At 36.1% G+C, this 16,888-nt stretch overlaps 1 protein-coding gene across 1 annotated transcript in view; it reads right to left on the bottom strand.

Annotated features, from left to right (window-relative positions):
• Positions 1 to 13,962: 13,962 nt before the first annotated feature.
• The window catches only part of LOC126354059 (ribonuclease P/MRP protein subunit POP5), an 80,705-nt gene continuing 77,779 nt past the window's right edge, over positions 13,963 to 16,888 (bottom strand). The window contains exon 4 of the mRNA XM_050003426.1: positions 13,963 to 15,615. Coding sequence (XP_049859383.1) covers positions 15,472 to 15,615 — 144 coding nt within the window. The 3' untranslated portion in view covers positions 13,963 to 15,471. The remainder of the gene's footprint in view (positions 15,616 to 16,888) is intronic.

Consider the following 16,888-nt stretch of genomic DNA (forward strand, 5'->3'; position numbering starts at 1 on the left):
AAAGAACCAGAGGTTGTACAGAGTTTCAAGGAGAGCATAAGGGAACAATTGACAGGAATGGGGGAAAGAAACACAGTAGAAGAAGAATGGGTAGGTCTGAGGGATGAAGTAGTGAAGGCAGCAGAGGATAAAGTAGGTAAAGAGACAAGGGCTGGTAGAAATCCTTGGGTAACAGAAGAAATATTGAATTTAATTGATGAAAGAAGAAAATATAAAAATGCAGTAAATGAAGCAGGCAAAAAGGAATACAAACGTCTCAAAAATGAGATCGACGGGAAGTGCAAAATGGCTAAGCAGGGATGGCTAGAGGACAAATGTAAGGATATAGAAGCTTATCTCACTAGAGGTAAGATAGATACTGCCTACAGGAAAATTAAAGAGACCTTTGGAGAGAAGAGAACCACTTGTATGAATATCAAGAGCGCAGATGACAACCCAGTTCTAAGCAAAGAAGGGAAGGCAGAAAGGTGGAAGGAGCATACAGAGGGTTTATACAAGGGTGATGTACACTAGGACAATATTATGGAAATGGAAGAGGATGTAGATGAAGATGAAATGGGAGATATGATACTGCATGAAGAGTTTGACAGAGCACTGAAAGACCTGAGTCGAAACAAGGCCCCTGGAGTAGACAACATTCCATTGGAACTACTGACGGCCTTGGGAGAGCCAGTCCTGACAAAACTCTACCATCTGGTGGGCAAGATGTATGAAACAGGTGAAATACCCTCAGACTTCAAGAAGAATATAATAATTCCTATCCCAAAGAAAGCAGGCGTTGACAGATGTGAAAATTACCGAACTATCAGTTTAATAAGTCATGGCTGCAAAATACTAATGCAAATTCTTTACAGACGAATGGAAAAACTAGTAGAAGCCGACCTTGGGGAAGATCAGTTTGGATTCCGTAGAAATATTGGAACACGTGAGGCAATAATGACCCTACGGCTTATCTTAGAAGGTAGACTAAGGAAAGGCAAACCTACATATCTAGCATTTGTAGACTTAGAGAAAGCTTTTGACAATGTTGAGTGGAATACTCTCTTTCAAATTCTGAAGGTGGCAGGAGTAAAGTACAGGGAGCGAATGGCTGTTTACAATTTGTACAGAAACCAGATGGCAGTCATAAGAGTCGAGGGACATGGAAGGGAAGCAGTTGTTGGAAAAGGAGTTGGACAGGGTTGTAGCCTCTCCCCTATGGTATTCAATCTGTATGTTGAACAAGCAGTAAAGGAAACAAAAGAAAAATTCAGAGTAGGTATTAAAATTCATGGAGAAGAAGTAAAAACTTTGAGGTTTGCGATGACATTGTAATTCTGTCAGAGGCCGCAAAGTACCTGGAAGAGCAGTTGAACAGAATTGACAGTATCTTGAAAGGAGGATATAAGATGAACATCAACAAAAGCAAAACGAGGATAATGGAATGTAGTCAAATTAAATTGGGTGATGCTGAGGGAATTAGATTAGGAAATGAGACACTTAAAGTAGTAAAGGAGTTTTGCTATTTAGGAAGTAAAATAACTGATGATGGTCGAAGTAGAGAGGATATAAAATGTAGACTGGCAATGGCAAGGAAAGCGTTTCTGAAGAAGAGAAATTTGTTAACATCGAGTATAGATTTAAGGAAGTCGTTTCTGAAAGTATTTGTATGGAGTGTAGCCATGTATGGAAGTGAAACATGGATGATAACTAGTTTGGACAAGAAGAAAATAGAAGCTTTCGAAATGTGGTGTTACAGAAGAATGCTGAAGATAAGGTGAATAGATCACGTAACCAATGAGGAGGTATTGAATAGGATTGGGGAGAAGAGAAGTTTGTGGCATAACTTGAGTAGAAGAAGGGATCGGTTGGTAGGACATGTTTTGATGCATCAAGGGATCACAAATTTAGCATTGGAGGGCACCGTGGCGGGTAAAAATTGTAGAGGGAGACCAAGAGATGAATACACTAAGCAGATTCAGAAGGATGTAGGTTGCAGTAGGTACTGGGAGATGAAGAAGCTTGCACAGAACAGAGTAGCATGGAGAGCTGCATCAAACCAGTCTCAGGACTGAAGACCACAACAACAACAACAACAACAACAACAACAACATAGGGTGAAATCAGTAATTGTTTTGTGACCTAAATGCTGTTGTTGACATATAAACAAATATAAAGTCTGTACTAATTATAAACAATTGGAGGAAGAAGAACTACTAGGGTTCTTTAAGTATTTATTTGCTATATTCAAAAACATGTTAGCAATACCAGCTCTTATTTAATTCCACAATAATTACCAGATTTGTCAAAAGCACTGTTTGTGTACCTATATCTGTTAATTTCATTATTTAACTAATAATTGGGCCAAAGCCTTGTGCTAGAAGAAACTGTTAAAAATAAGGAATTTTTTGATGTATTCAATTAATTGAATGAGCTATGTTTTAATTGTAATTTCTGTAACTCAGACATCAAACAATGTATAGTTTCTGTGCCTATTATTGTGAGGATATATAAAGGTCTGAATTTTTGTTTCAAGACAGTCAGTTCACAACCGATTTTCAGAGGGGTATTATGTACTGTTTCAAATAACATCGATGTGTCAACTTAACAGTGAAATTAGTGTAACACAAGTAGGCTGTGTGTTAAAACAATGACAAGTGTCTGTTCAGTTCATTTGAGAAATAATGTCACACACACCATATTATTCTGCAAGAACTGTGAACTGTGTGGTTAGGTTTCTACTGCTCATAGATGTTCAACAGCAAACTATTGCAGCAGGATGCTGATGTTTGCCTGCCTCCTATTAATGGGGCCATGTAAGTGTGTAATATTGGGGGGTGGGGGGTGGGGGTGGGGGGGGGGGTTGTGAACAGTGAAAGTAAAGAACTGTTAAAACAACTGGGCGACTGGTGGCTACATCATTTACAGTATTCAGTGTTGAACTTCCACCCCTCCCCCCCCCCCCCCCCCATTTTTCAGCCATTATAACAATGCAGTACATTGACACCAAGGACTACCAATGAAGAAACAAAGCAGGCAAATGTCACATATGGTGCCCTTTCGGGTGAGGACTATTGTATTTGGACACAATAAACTAGGACTCGCAAACTTTGAACAGTGAACTCAAGAACGGTTAACAGTACAGTGATTTTAAAGGAGTGAGTGTGTGATACATGTGTCTTCAGAATTTTGGCGAGGACAGTGAACACACAATATTAGGAAACTGTGAAGCACAATTATTTTGAAATATCAGAATTGATGTAGCCGCCATTTAGCAGGGAGGTGCAACAGCCAGGAAGCAGCCATTGAGTAGAGGGGCAAACAATCAGCACACAGGTGGGCACAGCTCACTGGGATAAACAACTAGCCTCACTGAGAAAATTATAACTTGCAGCAGCCATGCAGATGATGAATCGAGACAAAAACTGCAGAGGCAGCAGCAGGAGACGAGTGAATAAATTCATAGCAAAAGCCGTTTTATATTAAGTGATATGTAATAAGTGGCCTTAACAAACAAGATAGTGTGATAGGGAAGAATGGACAACAGGGGTGTGATAAGATTGATATCAAATCTTTAGAGGTTAAGCCTTTAAATCAACAGAAAGACTTAAATGGGGACTGAGTCAGTAGACGATAGTGGCTGTAAATCAGACGTGAATATAACATTGAATGATTGTAGATGAAATGATAAAAGCCTCATCTACATTGTGTGGTGATGGGAGCGAAATGGATAAAAACAGTACTGAGGTGGGTGAAATCATTAAGGCTAAGAGGGAGGAATCTAGTAGTGGAAGTTAGCAAGGGCAAAAGTTTATGGCAGACAGAAAATTGGAAGCAATGTTAAGGCAAATTATGAATTGTTTGAGCAGGATGCGCATGAAAGAAGACATTAGTGGTATGAAAAAAGACATTAGTAGTGTGGAGAAGGTATAAAAGAAAACACTAGTAGCATTAATACTGACATGACTAGCTTAAAGAATGAACTGAAGAAAGAAATTAAAATGGAAGTTAGGGTAGTCAGCTCTAATATTCAGAATTAAATAAGAAAGTTGAGGTGGTAGTTAAAGATTGTGATGAAAAGATAAAGAAAGTAGTACATAATACTAATGAGAAATTAATATTAATGAGTAGTAAAGACACAGAGGAGAGAAAGAAGCTTTGTGATGACTACAGTAGGAGGGTGGAGGCTTCTGAGAAACAGTGTAAAGATTAAGTCAAAGCAGCCAGGGAATTTTTTGCTGAAAATAGGGTTAAACTCAAGAACCAAATCAATCAGATTAAAATGATTTTAGAAACAGAGGTAGAAACTAAGTGTGCAGTAATTGCAGAGGAAAAACCGGTACAATAAATAAAAATGTAGATTCAAAATTTGTTGAAATGGAGAAAAAGATGGAAAAGATACAAAATCTAAAGCATACAGGATGTAGCATCCCAAACAGTCCTTCATTTATTAGTTGTAAAAAATTCAATAATTTTGAACCATATGGGGAAGTGCATCCACTGGATTTCATTAGGGAATTTAATGATTTCCCTGAAACTTTGAATGACAAAGAGAAAATGTCATTTGTGAGAGGTTCTTTTTTTTTTTTAAAAAAAAAAAAAGGGGGATGCTTATGGATGGGCAGCTCAGGTAGCTGATAGTTGTACTTCATGTAAAAGCTTTAAGAAAGCATTTTTTGACAAATATTGGTCCATAGAGAAGCGGCAGAGAATTTTGAGTGAATTTTGGGGAGGAGAGAGATTTGACTCTAGGAAGGGTACTGCAAAAGGTTTCTGTCAGCTTTGGATAAACAAACTGATATATTTGGACAAAGAGCTAGGTAGTGAATCAATAATGATGGGTTTAGAAACTAAGTTGCCTCAGAAAGTTAGAGAATTGCTTGTACCTACGCCTAGGGGTAATATTAGTGATTTTTTAAATTATGTTGATGAAGTGGAGAGGGTGAAGCCCTCAGTGAAAGATCGCAAGAAGAATTTTCATGATAATAATCAATCAGAGAGAGAATTTCAGGTAAATAGGATGAACAGGACTAATTATAATAGAAATTCAAAGTATAGTTGGCTGGAGGATAGCCAGAATAGGAACAGAAATCGTAGGAGAAATTCAAGTAACAGAAATGGAGGAGATAATTTTAATTCTGGATAAAATCATTTAAACTAGATAATGCTCCAGTTCTGGCTTGCACTAGAGCATGTAGTGATGAAGAGCCCTCTGTATATAAATGTGCTGTAATAACAGGTAAGGGTAATGTACATGATAGTAGTAGTAAGACAAGTGTAAATTCTAATTCTAGTGAGATGTTGAAGGATGGTATGAGTAGCAATGTTTATCTTGATAAAAGAGAGGAGGAAGTAACTAAAATAAAATTAAGTGATGAAACAGATTGTGTTGCTGTTCCTTGGGATGTCCAAAGTGTCAAAATTGATAGTAAATTTTTAAGAGGACAGAAGGAATTCAGGTGTTTTGCTTTTTGGTCTAATACTGGAAACAAGGATCAACTAATTAGCCAAGTATTTCAGGACAATGGAAGTGACAGTGGGTCTGATTCTGACAGTAGTTATAATGGTGATAGCAGCTGAATCCAGTAGTGATGAGGACGACATATTTGAATTTATTACTGATAATGATGGCAATGTGTTAAGTAAAGAAAGAATAAACGAGAATAACATTAGGCCTAATGAAGAGTTAGAGTTGGAGAGTGATAAATGAGGAATAGAACCATGTTATCTGTCATTTGTCTGTGTCTGATAATTATTTTGGTAAGCAGGATGACAGTTTTTTGAGGGAAAGGATTAATAAGGATTTGTCGTATGAAGATCACATGGTAAGTAAAAAGGAAGTGTGGTGATATGTAACAACAGCAAGGGTACAAGGGACACATGTTAAGTGTTTACTGGATGGTGGTAGTAACTTGAATGGCATTTCACAGGCACTTTTTGAGTCTATTAAGAACACAGAGGATATAGTAATGATGCATGCTTCTGGAATAAAAGTTATTGATGCTACTGATAAGCTATCAAAGACTGTGAAATGAGAGGTACTATTAACTGTGGAATTGGCAGGACAGTTGTTAAAGTGCAGTTTCTTGGTGATACAAAATCTTTGGGACTAATTTCTTGTGCAAATGGTGTGTAAATATTGATTTTGCTAGTGGTAAGTTTAGTTTCAAGTACAACTGAAGTAGGTGCGAAGTATTATTTTTGGAAGGTATGGGCAAGTGTGTGCAAACTGAATTAGATTTGCCATTAAGAGTTTTGACCACTGGGCAGGTTACTGAGGAAGGAGAGGGAGAGAGAGTAAGGTTGGATATAATAAAGAGATTGAAGGTATTACAAATAGTCAAAGGGAGGAATTAAAAGGTATTCTCCTGAGGAACTGTAATGCATTTTCAGACAGGCCAGGTTTGGTAAAAGATTCTGAGCGAAAATTAAAATTTAAGGATCATGAACCATTTCTCAAGAAGCCTCCTATTACTCCATTTTCAAAAAGGAAAGCTGTGAGAAGAGAAATTCAAAAGATGGTCTCATGGGGGATAACTGAAAGGTCAACCATCAGGTTGTAAAGAAGAAGAACGGTGGTGTCAAGTTGGTTCTGGATGCCAGGAAGTTAAATGAAATTGTAGTAGGGGAGAGTGACAGACCAGCTAACATAGATGAAATTTTGCAAAAGTTCCATGGATGTAAGTTTCTGACTTCTTTTGATGTGACTTGCAGCTATTGGAATATCAGTGTAGTCAGAGAATGTAGGCCATGTACAGCATTTTTACATGAAGGTAAGTGTTACCAATACTGTGTGGAGCCATTTGGTCTGAACTTGTCTGTGGATGTGTTTATCAGAGCTGTCAACAATGGGTTAGGTGATATATTAACCAATGATATCCTAGTAGCAAGTGCAGAATGGTTCAAGCACTGTAAAATTCTGAATGAAATACTGAGAGCTATGTAAGAGGAGGTATGAAACTAAAAGTAAGTAGTTCTGAATTGTTAAAGAAGGAAATTTCATTTTTGGGTCACAGGATTAACGAGGAAGGTATACAGCCTGATGCACAAAAGCTTGCTGCTATTGCGGATTTCCCACCCCCAAAGAACTAGCAGGATCTTAAAGCTATGTCTGGCTTCTATTGAAAGTTCATATCAGATCAGTCATTTAACTGTCCTTGCCTTGGTAATTTGTTGAAGAAGAATGTGGTTTGAAATTGGACAGAAGAGTGTTAAGATACATTTCAGAGTTTGAAAAAAGAATTAGTAAATAGTAAGATGTTAGGACATCCAAATTTTTCACTGCCATTCTGTACAAGTATTGATGAAAGTTTTTGTGATTTGGGGGTAGAAATTTTCCAATTAGTATCTACTGAGATCGGGGTTAAGCACAAAATTACTGTTTCCACTAGCAGAACATTACTGGCACATGAAAAGAACTGTTATATTTCAGAATTACAGGCTTGGCAAATAATTTTGGATTTCAAAAATTTGAGTACCATTTGCTGGGACATAAGACCGTAGTGAAGACAGATCATAAGGCTTTCAATTACCTTCAGAAGTGCAGGCTGAAACACACCAGGGTTACTAGGTGGACTTCATGTTTGCAACAATTTGACATGGAGATAAGGTATGTAAAAGGAAAAGACAATATTATGGCTGATGCATTATCTAGGATGTCAGCAGGGAAGACAGATACTGACAGTAGTGAGAACCATGAAGAACAAGCAAGGTTGTTTTATTTGCAGGGAGTGAAGGATGAGAAGCTTATTAGGAAAATCTGCAAGCAAATGAGAAGGGAGCAGAATGAGGAGCCAAATTTAAGGTTTCTTCAGCAGTATTACAATTCAGGCAACACGCCAAAGGTGAAAATAAAGTACTACTATATTTTACAGAAAAGGTTGTTGTTCAGAAGGAAAAATTTGAATGATCAGTACTGGAGGTTATGCTTTCCTGATCAACATTTTGATAAATTTCTTGACAACTTGCATGCGAGTTAAGGACATGATGGGACCAGGAAAATAATAGAGAAGGGTTAAGCACAGACTAGAAAGGTGCGATACATGTCAGAGGGTAAAGACAACTGGTGTGCCATCAAAAGGCTTTATGCATTCTGTTTTTCTTAGCGAATCTAAAGAGCTTATAGCAGTTGACCTTCTGGGAATGTTGCCTGCATCTACAGGAGGTTGTAAATATATTTTCATTGTTTTGGACACATTCTCAAAGTATGTAAAACTGTATCCAATTAAGAAGGGAAATACTAATACTATAATTGAGAAGTTGACATATGATTACTTTTGCAATGTAGGAGTACCAAAATCACTTTTGTCTGAGAATGGTCCACAATTTGTTTCAGAGAGGTTTGAGCACTGTATGGCAATACGCAAGACATTTTCCATGAGGTAATGTGAGTGAAAGAGTTATGAAGGAGATTAATAGACTGTGCAGGGTTTATTGTAGTAAGAAACACATTGCTTGGGCGGGTCATATTCGACATTTTGAAAATATTATCAACAACTTATGGAACGAATCAACGGGATATGCCACGTATGAGCCTTATGAGAGGCCCACCAACATGATCAGAGAAGAAGTGCATTTCCCCCTGGTAAGTGAAGTAGCATGGGTTGAAAAGATCAGATTGGATAAACAGATTATGAAAAAGAAAGCAGCACAAAGGAAGAGAAGGCATGAGAAAGGAGTGAATCCTACTACTTTCAGAATAGGTGACCTTGTCCTCATCAAAACCAAAGTAAAATCTAGCAAAGTAAATGATTAGAAAAAGAAGTTTTTGCATGTATATCATAGACCCTTCAGAGTGGTATGCATTCCCCATGGCAACTCTTATGAATTGGCTTACACAAAGACTAACAGGATTTTTGGATTATGATTATTGACGTGAAACCTTATATATCACCAATTAGATGTTTGAATATCAATCCACGACAGTTTAAAACATTTCTAAGCTAGGGTAGAATCGATTTTGTTAGGAGAAATGAGTGTGCATTGAACCAGAAGTAAGACCTATGAGCAGGTAGGGGGTTCAGGAATTTCTGTCAAACAAAGAGGTAAGGTACACAGAAAATGAAAGGTGTTATAGGTGGAGGAGAAGGTAGAGATTGTCTGAAAACTATAATTAACATCTGAAGTAATCAGCTTATGTGTGAAATTTGTATTATTTGGTGCAGCAGCAGATGCAATATGCAGTAAAAATCATATTGAATACTGGGTCTTAATATTAATTGTGGTATAATAGAAGTGTTTGTGTTTAGTGCAATCAGTATATGGAGATAACTATATACCTATAGAAGAGCAGGTGTTTATTTATTAGATAATGAAGCAATAATGAACTAATAAAATAATGAATAATGTTATGGTCTTAATGGTTAGAAAGCCTGTCTCTGCAGTAAGGATTATTATTGTTTCATAATTTTTAATAATGGAGCTGACAGATGTAATTGAGCAATGAAAGAGATAACTGTATTCAAACAAATGTGGTGTAACTATACTGCAGATCTATTTTTGAACTAGGCAACATTTAGTACTGTGTATATTGTGCAATTCATGACACTGCATCTGGGAATGAGAGCTTAACAGAAAGAGAAATACTTTGCTGAGGTACAAGTCATATAATGCTGCATTATCGGATCTATAGGTTATCTGAAAACTTCTGTTTGCATTCTGAGGAATTATGAGCTTTTAGGTGGTAATACTGGAACAAAGAAAAGTAATTTTGCTGATTAACGATAACTGAGGTGCTAAAATGATGTGAATATTCTGACAGGCCAACTATTTGGTAACATTTTGTGCGGAAATAATTTTCTGATTGAATCTAAGTAGTACTCAAAGAGTTGAGTGGAGAAGTAGCACAATAATTTGGTACAACTTCCATCCCCTTAATTTTGATTTTAGTAGTAATTAATTTATGTGACAGTGACACTCTTCTTTTTTCATAATGTAATGATTATTAAATTTATACTACTGCATATCTTGAGTTTTTGCCAAATGTTATGTGCATATTTTGGACATTAAGGTGATATGAGTCCATACATTATGTGAATTTCAAACCAGGCTTTGGAATTTAGTGATTTTGCAAATGGGAAAGAAACCCAAATCTTTCAAGTTTAACCAGTTTGAAACAGAATTATGACATAGTGTAATGTTTTGTAGTGAAATGTGCATTTGATTTTAAATTTTCACTAGTCCCCATTTTTCATACTAGTCCATTTTAGCGTTTGTTATTGTGATGTTATGAGAACTGTGTAATGTACCTATTTATGAAGTAATGACTATTATTTGCCATTAATGTGAAACACTTTTTCTCTATACTTAGAATTAAAAGTGAGTGTACTAAAGTAGGTATTTTGTCTAATTTTTTCATGTACTGTGGCGGAGGAGAATAACCTCCAAGGGAACTGATAGCAGTGCTTTTCCTTACTAATTGCCACTTGGACCTATTGAGGATGATGACTAGGTGAGAAAAGTATTAAAGCTCATTAAAAGAGGGAAAGTGCTTCTGCGAAATACTTAACATTGAAAAGGTGAAATTTTCTGCCTGAAAATGAACTGCAATGCATATTGTAATTTAACATTTTGCAACCCATGATCATTTATTCTTTGAGGCAAGACAGGACTTGTATAAAGTGATATGTATATTATAATGTAATTGTTGTTTACTCAAAAAGGACATCACTTATGATGAAGATGCCTAATTTTTATTAAAAATACAACTTGTGAGTATTTTGGGCCATTGTACAATACAGTATATATAAATATTTTGTATGGGGACTTTCATATGGCCAGTTCATATAAGTAGGTATTGGAAAGTCATATGTACTTTAGTTTTCGATAAGATTTCTTATGTGATATTTTTTGCGTGTAGACTGTTAAACCCAATTTCCGGGGTCACTTATGGTCATTGAATTGTCCAGTTAGCTATTTTCAATATCTATGTGGTCAATCCAATGAGGGTGTAATGTGACGAAGCGAGCTGGAATCTCTTTACTTCCTCTCTTGTTTTGCCATCTGCCTCCTTAAATTTATTTTTGCCTGTTTACCATTAACATACATGAGCATAATCTGCATTTCCATAAAAGAGAAAGGTTGGCCCTCAGTCTCAAAGAATAGGGCAACAGGTCTAATTTTATGGTTAGTTTTGCATATGTGATCAACTTCCTAATTTATTTTGACTATTCCTAGTTAATATCTTTTTTTCTTTACTTAAATTCTAGTTTTGACTTATAAACAAATATAAAGTCTGTACTAATTATAAACATTTGGAAGAAGAGGAACTACTAGGATTCTTTAGTATTTATATGGCTAAATTTGAAAACATGGTAGCAAAGCCAGCCAGCCCTTATTTAATCTCAAAATAATCACCATATTTGTCAAAAGCATTGTTTGTGTAACTATATCAGTTAATTTCATTATTTAAACAAATAATTCAGCCTAAACTTTGTGGTAGAAGAAACTGATAAAGAGAAGCCATTTTTCAGTGTATTCAATTAATTGGATGAGTTATGTTTTAATTGTAATTTAAGTAAATTAAAAATCAAACAATGTATAGTTTCAGTACCTATTATTGTGAGGATATATATAAAGGCTCGATTTTTAGTCACGAGACAGTCAGTTCACAGCCGATTTTCAGAGTGCAATTATGTACTATTTCAAGTAATAACGATGTATGAACTTAACAGTGGAATTAGTGTAACACAAATAGGCTATGTGTGTCTGTTCAATTCATTTGAGAAATAGTGTCACACACATTGTATTATTCTGCAAGAACTGTGAACCGCGTAGTTAGGTTTTTACTGCTCATAGATGTTAACAGCAAACTATTGTAGCAGTATGCTGATGTTTGCCTGCTACCTATTAATGAAGCTTATCATAATTTATCAGTAGTGAACTAGCCATATAACTGCGTAATATTGGGGTTGTGAACAGTGAAAGTAAAGAACTGTAAAAACAACTGTGCAACTGTTGGTTACATCATCTACAGTACTCAGTATTGAACTTCCACTCCCCCATTTTTCAGCCAGTATAACAATGAAGTACATCGACACTGAGGACTACCAACGAAGAAAAAAAGCAGGTGAATGTCACAACAATTTCAAGTACTGTCCGAACTGGGACTGATGTGCAACCATTCTACGAAATCTTTCTCTTTCACTGAAATCGAGTATTTTGGTCATGTGATTAATGTGCACGGCATCCATCCATCCATCACAGTCGCACTTAGTGGCCATTCGCGACTTTCCTGCACCAATAAATGTATCAGAGTCACAAGCTGTCTTGGAGACGCCAGCATTGCGTTATGGTTTTAGATGGGAAAGTGGGTGCAGAATGTGTCCATACGCGAAGCATTTGAGACTGTATGCTCCATTGCAGCACGCCGCCTTAGCCAGAACCCAGCAGACAAAGAGAACAGTATGGATGTCTCAAAATTCTGTGATCTCCCAAAGAGAGGAGGAATGCAGTAACATATGCGCGTACTTTGAAGAGGCCATGTGTGCAGCTGTGCTATGTAGTCTGCACAGAGCATCTCCTACGCACTGCCTCAGTTCTGTATGTTTATTGCTACAGCTATTTGTGTGCATAATTTGTTCCTGCAGAATGTCACTTAAATACTGTGTTCGAGTTGTTAATGCTTCCATGGAATAAAGTTGTGTTCAGTCTACTGGTCATGTTGTACTTATATTTAATTACAACAGAAACAACATTACTGTACCAAGGTTTAAAATATATTCCTGCACCACAGTATCTAGCAACAGTGTTGAGGACATAGTGCCCAAAGTCAAAAGTATTTGTATGCAGGTAACACTGTCTAGCATACAAGAAGCCAGGGTTGCTATTAAGGCACAAAGATTGCTGTTTAATGGCTCACAGAAAGGATACTGTCACTAATGAAAACAGAGACTTAAGACTTACTGCTAGTGTTAGCAGGAAGTTACAAGAAATTGAAGCTTTGATGATTAAGGTGGATAAGGAACATTTTGGCCATAATACAGGAAAGTGAACATAGGGCATACGTTTTGCCATATTTTGGTGAAAATGACATAAAGACCATTTCCAAAAGTAAGACTGAAATTGTCCAGTTATTGTTTATCACCTATGAAAAATGTTAACTAGTAAACATGAACTCCATGTTGCCACCCATGACTCCATTAATTAAAGCTCAGAAAGAAAATAAAAGCATGCACGAAATTGTAAATGGGAGGAATGCTCCTTCAGCTGATTTGAATAGGTTCTTGTACAAAAAAGTAAAGAATGCATATAAATTTCCTGTTAACTACAGTGTGTCAAGCAGTACAGTTAAAGAAATTTTGATTACTGATGGCATGATTTTAACATTTTTTGACATAGTGAAGTTGAACAGAAATGTAGCAATTACTGATAATTTAAAATTATTAAGGATATTCTGTCAACAATAACACAATGGGAGAGGGTGAGCTGTTTAAGTTTTCAGAATTTTTAAATTCTAGTTAAAATTTTAACTACTTTGAGTTAGATGGTAAAATTTACCAACAAAAAAAGGTCTTGCAGACATTTTTTATTAATAACTTAGAAGCAAACATGTTCATAAACAACCCCAGTTGGCACAGAAAATTGTTTACAAACATTATCTTTATGAGAAATTTATGACAATCAGGGGAGGAGAGACAGATTTAGCAGCCCTCCAATATGTATTTAATCAACAACATGAAACTGTAAAGCATACACTAGGGAAGAATGTAGATAAAAAGATAAATTTCTTGGACTTAATGATAACTAGAAAGGAGGATAAAAATAGGTAAGACAATATATTCAAGATGCAATAATAAGGGCAGATTCCAGTGATCCTCCGCAGCATAAAAAACATTCTTGCATGCGCAATAGTAGCATGTCTTTGTAAATTATCGCTGCATGATACAGAAGTATAGTGAGATTTTAATATCCTCAAAGAGTTGGCAGTAGCTAATCAACAGGGGTAAAGTGGTTACAAAAATTCTTTAAAGACACAAACTTATCAAACCACAAAAAAAAAAGGAATTTATTACTTTGCAATATTATGATCTGTTTACCAAGAAATTAACATCTGACTTCCCTAAGAATTTCAGAGTAGCGGGTCATTTGGAATATAGGCTGAAACATAACAGTGATAAAATGGATAAAAAAAGTAATGGTAAAAAATACAATGCATCTGGGGTGTGTAAATTGAAATGTGGTTCACATAATCAGTTCTACTTTGGCCAAAGAGGGCGTAACTTTGTAACTAAATAAAATCAAACTATTTAAAGAGTCAGTTAACACATACCTCTTAAGTAGTTTAAATTAAAAAGTTAAGGACTATTTAGATAAGAGAGTAGGAAATAGTAAAAAGTTGGCATCATTTAGTAATAAAGAATGTCATTCAACCAAAAACTGTCATAATTTAATGATTCTAACTCTACAGTGCTAACACATGGACCTCTGATGGACAACTTCAACATTTTGCTTCACTCATGCTATAATTCATTGTGGTGATTTGCTAACTCCGTTTTTTTCATATAGGCCAAGGAGGTGACAAGGAATTCAACAGATTGTAAGAAGTATTATCAAGGTCCCGAAACAAAGTAATAGTGCTGATGTATTTCTAAATAAGATAATATTACTGTAATGCTAATTCCCTATTTATAGGCCTAACATTTGTCACTTTACACTGAAGTATTAACATAAAAATAAAAACATTTAGACTCCAGTATGAACAATACACAATGAGAGTTTTATGATGAAAGCTGTGTTGATTTGCCACTAAACAAAGGAACAGGAAGCATCACAAACTTAATAAATCCTTCCATTTTCATAGTATTACCCACAGGCATAAATCAGTTACATATTTACAAATAAATTGTGTTCTCCTTCAATTAAGATGACATGTCTGAAATCATTTTGAAAATAACTTGTGGATGAATGAATAACTTCCAAACCAATCACTGCTAGATACACTTTAGATAGTTACACCTTCAGTCTTATTTCTAACAAACAATTACAATAAATAATGAACAACCTCAAAATTGGAGGTATTGACAGTTTTATCAGTTTGACACCCACTAAAATTATATTTTACTTCACAAGTCCAGTTTGTCTCCACAAACACCACAAGGGATATTCAAGTGGTGCTATGTCACCTAGTCAGTGATATGACTTCTGTACTGACTGGCAGTCTTTAACAAACGTATATTCATTTTACATGTTAAACAATTTATGAATGAACTATAATCATTGTAAAAAATGTAGAAATAACTCATCTCCCACAATCTGTGAAAAATTAACATTTACAGTAATTTGATTATGAACACAAAACATGCAAATAAATTAAATAAAAATTGATAATTGGTGACAAGCCATAAAACCATTAGAATGGAATTCCCATGTTATGAAGACTGGAATGAATGATATCAATATTGTGTTTGTTGTCATATGGCAAGAAGAAATTGCTTTCCAGATGAATTTTTAACATACTAAGGAAAAAGTGTTTCGCTTTCAAAATACAACACACTATGAACTTTTCTTTCCAGGATGCTGAGGGGAAATGAAGCTCTCTAGTGGCTTGAGATCCATGACTGCAGTTTCCATTGCATGCCTTTCCTCATCTGTTTTCAACACAGACCAAATCTTAATGAGTTGTCGTTGCTGATAGCGCTGAAACAAAAATCATGTAAAACACTTCAGTAGCAATGCTGGATCAGAAATATCCATACAGAATTTCATATAAAAACTAACTGAACAGTAATCATCCTTTTTACAGCATAGACATGGGTTCACAGGTAGATGCCGTGTTTCTTGACTTCCGCAAGGCGTTCGATACAATTCCCCACAGTCGTTTAATGAACATAGTAAGAGCAAATGGACTATCAGACCAATTGTGTGATTGGATTGAAGAGTTCCTAGATAACAGAATGCAGCATGTCATTCTCAATGGAGAGAAGTCTTCTGAAATAAGAGTGATTTCCGGTGTGCCACAGGGGAGTGTCATAGGGCCGTTGCTATTCAAAATATACATAAATGACCTTGTGGATGATGTCGGAGGTTCACTGAGGCTATTTGCAGATGATGCTGTGGTGTATTGAGAGGTTTAACAATGGAAAATTGTACTGAAATGCAGGAGGATCTGCAGCGAATTGACGCATGGTGCACGGAATGGCAATTCAATATCAATGTAGACAAGTGTAATGTGCTGCGAATACATAGAAAGATAGATCCCTTATCATTTAGCTACAAAATAGCAGATCAGCAACTGGAAGCAGTTAATTCCATAAATTATCTGGGAGTACGCATTAGGAGTGATTTAAAGTGGAATGATCATATAAAGTTGATCGTCAATAAAGCAGATGCGAGACTGAGATTCATTGGAAGAATCCTAAGGAAATGCAATCTGAAAACAAAGGAAGTAGGTTACAGTATGCTTGTTTGCCCACTGCTTGAATACTGCTCAACAGTGTGGGATCTGTACCAGACAGGGTAGATAGAAGAGAGAGAGAAGATCCAACGGAGAGCAGTGCGCTTCGTTACAGGATCATTTAGTAATCGCGAAAGCATTACAGAGATGGTGAATAAACTCCAGTGGAAGACTCTGCAGGAGAGAGACCCAGTAGCTCAGTACGGGCTTTTGTTAAAGTTTCGAGAACATACCTTCAAGCAGTATATTGCTCCCTCCTACGTATATCTCGCGAAGAGACCATGAGGATAAAATCAGAGAGATTAGAGCCCACACAGAAGCATACTGACAATCCTTCTTTCCATGAACAATACAAGACTGGAATAGAAGGGAGAACCAATAGAGGTACTCTGGGTACCCTCCGCCATACACCGTCAGGTGGCTTGCGGAGTATTGATGTAGATGTAGATGTAGATATTTTGAAATTCTTCCAATCCATATGTGGCATACAGCAAATCAATGCTTAACAGTATTGGT

Source organism: Schistocerca gregaria, chromosome 1, assembly GCF_023897955.1.
Source record: "Schistocerca gregaria isolate iqSchGreg1 chromosome 1, iqSchGreg1.2, whole genome shotgun sequence".
In the NCBI taxonomy this organism is placed as follows: domain Eukaryota; kingdom Metazoa; phylum Arthropoda; class Insecta; order Orthoptera; family Acrididae; genus Schistocerca; species Schistocerca gregaria.